The sequence below is a fragment of the Malaya genurostris genome, chromosome 3, assembly GCF_030247185.1.
Source record: "Malaya genurostris strain Urasoe2022 chromosome 3, Malgen_1.1, whole genome shotgun sequence".
Classification (NCBI taxonomy): Eukaryota; Metazoa; Arthropoda; class Insecta; order Diptera; family Culicidae; genus Malaya; species Malaya genurostris.
Genome location: NC_080572.1, coordinates 185,156,013 through 185,163,382, shown reverse-complemented (window position 1 = coordinate 185,163,382; position 7,370 = coordinate 185,156,013). Strand labels below are relative to the sequence as shown.

Below are 7,370 nucleotides of genomic sequence, written 5' to 3'. Positions count from 1 at the left end.
AAGTTCCCGGAATTTTTTAATTGCGCGCGTCTGGAGAGTCCGGCGGTCAAAAATTTTTTTTTATTGTGTTGGTACATATGTCCTTAATGTATGGTGAAATTTTTAGCTGTATTCATTGTTTACATTCTGTCTTGTAGCGGCTGGTGTAGACGTGTTTTTTTTTGAGCTCGGCGATTTTGTCTTGGTGACGTTGGGTGCTTCCACGTGGACGATTGTGCTTTTGTTTCGACATCATAACCGTACACCCATGTTTTATCACCAGTTATGACCCTTTCAAGTAAATTTGGATCGTCGTTGACGTCGTTTAACAGCTCCTGAGCGATGGTAATGCGTTTGTTTTTATGATCAAAATTCAGCAGTTTTGGAACGAATTTTGCTGCCACTCGTTTCATGCCCAAAACATTTGAAAAAATATGATGGCATGAGCTAACTGATATGCCAACTTCATCAGCAACTTCTCTAATAGTGATTCGGCGATCATCCATAATCATTTTTCCACTTTTCCCACTTTTTTATCGATTATTGACGTGCTGGGTCGACCGGAGCGTTCGTCGTCTTCAACGTCTTCGCGGCCATCTTGGAAACGCTTATACCACTCGTAAACACTTGTGTTTTTCATAGCAGACTCACCGTAGGCTCTCTGTAACATTTCGCACACTTGGTTACACTTTATTTCATTTTTCACGCAAAATTTAATACAAATTCTTCAATTCTTCCATTGTTTAAACTAACAAAAATCGCCGAGCTCAAAAAACACGTCTACACCAGCCGCTACAAGACAGAATGTAAACAATGAATACAGCTGAAAATTTCACCATACATTAGGGACATACACACTATACTTTTTTTACGGGTGTCGGTAAAAATTTTACTGACTTTCAAACAGCTGAACAGTCAGTAAACAGTTCAGTAAAATTTAAATTTACTGAGTGATTGGTAAACTGGATCGCCACAACGAACTGTCAAAATCTACTGACTTATTCATCACCTAATACCGAAGTTCGGTAAAATTTGCAAAACAAAACGTAAAAATTGAATTTTCTAAATTCTTCTATATTACTTAATCTGTAGTATTCCAAATACTAAGAAATTAAAAAGGATCAGCGAAAAATAATATACAGGTTTATTCGGTGATATGATAAGTTTAATGATTTTTGAATGCATTATTTAAGACTACGCATAAAATTTTCTCCCGTCGTTGTTAAGGCAGCAATGCCCATGAGCGAATATATAAATATAAAAAAATTTTTATCCGAAGGACGACAGTCGTCTTTCGCCACATTGTAGCACTCAACCAGTATCTTGAATAAATATTGATAGTCGCCACTTATTTTCAGGTTCCAGTTTCTCCAGATTATAAATGCTTCAGAGATGTCCGCAAACATGTCTCCTTTAATGTGCAATGTGGGTACGTCATATGATTGCGGAAGGATGTCATCCTGTGATGTATAAAAATTTTCGATGAAATTCTATACTGTATTATATTACCTGACACCATTCTAAGATGCCCTGGAGAGGATTATCGTTGGCAGCGCCGGATACACGCAATCGTTTTGCTCCGCGACTCGGATTTTTCATCCGAATTATAGCTAGAGCCCTCAAGAAATCTGTATAGAAAATATTCATATTAATTTGAATATACGTTTTTCGATACAATTTATTTACCGTTAGTGATGTGTCGGAAACATTCATTAAATTCTGTGACAATTTGGCACTGAACAGACTGAAACTTTTCCCCAAAATTTAAACATCCTGGATTAAGAAGACCGAACTCTGTGGTGATCTGAAACGGAGAAAATCCATTTACAAATTATTACAGCCACATAAACGATTAAAACTACCACAGACAAATTGACAGAAAATTCATACTAGTTGGTGAGACCAGCACCTTATACTCTGAACACCAACGTTGAACATTTCTCATATTTCAATAAAAACATTTCTCATATTTCAATAAAATACCGCGATTGTTATTGTAAACTATTCATGAACAAACACACGCATAGTCCTTAATATTAGTGTTTGTCTGTGGTACAGGCTCAACGTTATTTAGTTAATCGGTACGAAGTATATTACCAACTTCCCATTAAATGCTGATGCAGCCGGATAGTCTTTTAAATAAGATAACAGGTTATCGGTCTTACGTATATTCTGCCGATCTTGGAACGTAGCCATCCAAAGTTCCTCAACTCGTTCTTTTGTTGCTGGTTCTGGACAGATGAATTTTAATTCGCTTCTCTAAAATTGTCATACTATGTAAAAACTATATTTCAAATTTTAAAACAATATGTATACTAACCATTTGCTCTATTTGATCTTCGGATGCTGTATTTATCATACATGTTAAGTCAACGTTTTCTGAAGTAGATACTTTTTTCTTCCGATGGATGAGTCGTTCATTAGATTTACGTACCAGGTACTCCATATGATAATGCAGCCTGCCTGAATGTTTATTTAGTCCTCTTGCATGGGGATGAAACCACAGTGCTTGTGGGACAGAATCATTAGAAGATGCTAATACAGGATACGATTTCACCAGGGACATTGCCAACATATTCTTGTGGTATGAAGATGGACGCCTATGTCAATGAAAGCCATTACTAATATACTAATATATATTTTGTGAGTACTTACAGGCCATATGTTGATTTTAGAAATTCGCAAAGAATGTTGTTTATGGACTTCAAACAGCCGTCTGAAGGCTTCGCACCTTCTTTTAAAATCTCTATAATATCTTTGCCTGCTCGAGTTCGCTTGAATATTTTGTCGATATTAATTTCCTGCAACCAGAATGCGGATTATACATTATCGGTTGTATGTAATGGATTGACTGTGAAGATCACGATGTACTGATAATCAGGCAATCACATTTGTCTATGTGTTATTGTGGTTGTTTTTTTTTCGGAAGTGAGACACTGAATCATATTTAATATTGTGAGAAAATTACAAGCACAATCAAAATAGACATAGGTAGTCACCAGTACATTCTACATCGTGAATGAAAATAATTTCAACACGCTACATACTCTAAAAATATTATCCAATAAAACAATTTGTTTCTTTACTCAAAACGTGTAGCTCCTACACAATTGCCTGTATTCTATGCACATGTACTGATTAAGATTTAGATCGATTTATTAATGCAACAGAGTAATCCTCGTGAAATATTAAGTGCACACGTATTAAATCATTAATTTCATTTTTAAAACTAACTCACCTCTTCTAAAAAAATGTCTCTATATGGTTCGTCAATCGAATTTGTTCCATTGTCTCCGTCACTTTCAGTATTTCCGGTTTGTTCTTTTTCTTCAAAATCGGATATTTGTTTATTTATCTCCAACTCCTCTACTATCGAATTACTTTTTAATTCCTTTTGAATGCGCTGAATACTTTTAATAATTTTTGTTTTTAAACGTAGCCGGACAAAATCTGCCTCATTCAATTCCATGAACGTATCGAAATCAGTGATTCCTTCATCAACTATAACGAAAAATATGTTTTAATAAGATGCACCTTTTATTTAACACCCAAGAAATAAAATAACAAGTCATGTCGTGACGTTGTGGATAAGACCTTTTTATATAAAACATTAGGTATTTTACCTGTAACTGAGTAATCTAACATAATCGTATTCTAGGAATTCCTGCGCTGCAAATTATGTCAAATCGATATGTCACATTAAAATATTTTTTGAAATTGTTATGGGTAAACATTGAATTTCTACGAATATCTAATAAAGTTTTCAATTATATGTTGCGACAATTATGATTTCAATAATCTCTGTTGTAGTAGCGCCGTGATATGTATTTATTAGATTGTCCAAAAGGTTTCCAAATTGCAAAGGTAGTATGTTGAAAAACTGCGTTTATATTAACTAATGTATCTGCCGTAGTTACGTGGACTTCATATGATTGGAAAAAATCGTCGTATAAAATCGTGTCGCATAATCTTAACAGGAAGAAATGACCATCGTTCGAATTAACAAGTTCTTTGATTACACCATACGTTGGGAACGGCTCATTTCTGTGACTCTTTAATGCAACCACTAAGTTCTTGCGAAACTCCACACCGTTTAGCATTATTGAAGAAGGTGTGTAAATCAGTTGTGCATTTTCTCCTAAATGAGAACCTGAAAGTGTTTTGTCCTTGGTCATAATCGGTCCAGATTTATAAACAATGTTGTTTTTAAGAGGATTATCAAGAATGTCCAACACTGTCCGAAAACTTTGTCGTTCTGCTAAGCTTTTGCAAATGTTTTTATAATTACGACACGTGCCTGCTTGTTTTTTTAATGGTTTATTTTTTTGTTCAAAAAGCAGACAATTAAATTGTTTCATGCTACCGCACTGGCGAATGCATTCCTCGTAGTGATTCATATGATGCAATTTGTTTATGCGTTTATCAAACATTGAAAAGAAAATATTTTGGAATAAACGGATATGTTCATTAAGCCAAATCAGCATGTTTTCGGATACAACTGGCGATAATAATATACGGGTAATATTTATAAGGTGACCTATCATAATTATGTGTTTGCAGTCTTTAGGTATCATATCTCCAAATAAAAACGGGAATGCTCGCAGTAGTAAAAAATTTTGAGAGGCAGTTTGTCTTAATTTGTGTTTATGAGCAGTAGAAAGCATGTCATCTGAAATATTTGGTGAAGGCCGATTTTTACGATCAGCGTATCCGTAATGAAAGTATGCGATGCGATTATTGATAGTTTCTTTAGTAAACTGTAAATCTTTTTGTTTGTACAAATAACTCAAAGTTAATTGAATAGTAAGAGGAATTACTCCTTCAGCCAAATCATGCATTGTATCCAAGGCATGATTTTGTGTAATATGGAAGTTTTCTAGATCGTTTAGGATACACCCAGTAGTTTTTAGTCCGCAATCTGATGGTTTTATATCACCATGTCTAACGGCTTGTAATTTTTCATTGTACCATTCCACTGTTCGATAAGGGAATTCCGCAAATGGATTTTCTTGAAATACTTGACGAGGAATCGTGCAGATTCTACAGAAATATTTTGCTCCAGGACCAAGAAGACCGAACACGTCATGTGCTGCTAATGTATCTCCACAAAACACAGTAACTGATGCTCGCAACTCGAATTCTTCTGCTCCGTAATATATTTTTACTCCCTTTTCAAGCATTTTAAGATCCGTAATCAATGGTTGTAATATTTTGCTGTAACCATATTTTTTAACTTGACTTGACAGAGCATAAATAGTCGGGAAAATAGTTTTTGGAGATGAGTTCCATTGCGGAGGAAAATTTTGAATTTTTATGCAAAAGTTTGAAATTTTGTTCTTTCCTGCCCTTGAACTAAGCGCATTTCCAATTTCTACGTCGTCTTGATACAAAGATAGTCGTATGGAATGCGGATATTTTTTGAAATATTCGTTCTGTTCGTAAGACCGGCCCGTGCACGATGAACTGTATTCTCTAACACATGGTGTGGATTGGTTAAAACTAGCCTCTTTTGATAGAAGAGATCTGGTTACCGGATTTCTAAATAAAAGTTTCAATGTTTGGATTATGGGCATATACATGAATGTCTCGTTGACGCGAACAATTTTATTGACACCGTCAACACAACGAATAACATCTCGACTTCCTACGCACTTAGCAGATGGTTGAGGAACATTTATAGCCAACGATTTTAGGAATAACTGTTGTCTCTTATACGAACGAACATTTTCAAATAAGTCAGGCATTTTAAATTCATTCAGAAATTCGACTGTAGATTCTGAATAAGTATCAATTTTGCATCTTTTTAAAAACGATATAGTTTGTTCTTCAAGATAGCTTGTGACAAGATTGACAATATTTTCGCAGATCAGTACAGACTCTTGTACTTTGTTGTGGGGTATTTCAACATTTGCCGTCATTCGACAAACACTTATGGCAATGATCTTCTTAATTTCAACTAAAGTACGGGAGGCAAGCTCATTTTTGCTTTCAATGATTGGATTAAAATCTCGCACACTATTATCCAACTGATTAATATCAATGCTAGTAATACTAGTTGACTTTTTTGATTTTTTGCCAACGAGAGGATGTGTTTCTTTTATATGTCTTTTCAAGGATCCCATATGCTGATAACGCATTCGACAGCGAGGGAAAGTACAATCATAAAATGAGGCATCCGGTAAAAAATGGTTACGTTTTATGTGCCACGTAATGTGCCGTACGAGCCCTTCCACGTATCCCGGAACAGGTTTACGACAAAAAAAGCAAGTGATACACTCGTCAGACATTTTCGTACTTTGCTAAAAATGAGAAAACTTTGAAAATATTATAAATATACTTACTGAACAGCTTCTTTACTTCTTCATCCGCAAGTAAGTCCAAAATATTGTCCATTTTAGCTGCAGTCTGCACTTTTCCGAAAAAAAGCACTAATTTTTACCACTGTTAGTATTATTTGAACTTTAAAATGGCGGATTTGACAGGAAAGCGTTCAGTGAAAATTACTGAAGCTCAGCACTTTTTACATATTTTTTCGGTGTTTATTCATTGACCACTGAGAATCGGTGATTTTTTTACGGAATGACTTAGACGTGATGACATTTCAATGTTTACAACATACGTCAGTAAAACAAAAAACAAATTTTCAGCAAAATTATCATGGAATTACTGACAACTCGTGCATATTTTACTGATGTCGGTAAAATAAAATTATTTAACGATTTTTTCTGCTAAAAGTTCCTTTTACAGATCAAAACTGTAAAAAAAATTACCGAACATCAAAATAAGAATTCGGTGTGTATGTACCAACACAATAAAAAAAATTTGACCACCGGACTCTCCAGACGCGCGCAATTAAAAAATTCCGGGAACTTTTTGAACAAACCTCGTACACACATACTAAGTTGAAAAGATAACTCTGATTCGTTATTCTTTACTTTAAATTTGCTTTACATTTACACGCCGATTCTCCGACCTGGGAAATTTCTTAGTGTCAATGGCTCTGTCCACTAAGAATCGGCTGCGTTGATTCATTAAACAGGTTCAAATGAAGTGCTTACATCGAGCAACATACTGTTGAAACAGAATTCCACAAAATAATTGTAATGTCAAGACTAAACTTTGCTCGATGTAAACAGTTCATTTGAACTGCTATACCTGTTAATCCTAGAACGCTCTCGTGGGGTAGATTTCTCCCTTCAGCGTTACTTCAAACCTCCATTATTTGGTTTGTGGTTTACTATAACATTAATCAACCTTTACGATGATTGTTTGACTTTTTATTTGCACTGAATCATTATTTTTATTTCACTTAACCGGCTGAGATATGACCATTTAAAGTTAGCCTGGGGTAGAAATGTACCTCACGAGAGCGCTTACCTTAGTGTTTTTAT

The 7,370-nt window shown here is 34.9% G+C and overlaps 1 protein-coding gene across 1 annotated transcript; it reads right to left on the bottom strand.

The window, feature by feature from the left end:
- Positions 1 to 1,163: 1,163 nt before the first annotated feature.
- On the bottom strand, positions 1,164 to 3,475 carry LOC131434141 (uncharacterized). The gene is made up of 7 exons (XM_058600787.1): positions 3,218 to 3,475; positions 2,635 to 2,780; positions 2,300 to 2,579; positions 2,077 to 2,238; positions 1,666 to 1,783; positions 1,489 to 1,607; positions 1,164 to 1,439 (listed from the first exon to the last, which is right to left on the bottom strand). Exons 1-7 carry the CDS (start codon positions 3,446 to 3,448, stop codon positions 1,164 to 1,166), a joined length of 1,332 nt encoding a protein of 443 aa, XP_058456770.1. The 5' UTR covers positions 3,449 to 3,475.
- Between the last annotated feature and the right edge of the window lie 3,895 nt (positions 3,476 to 7,370).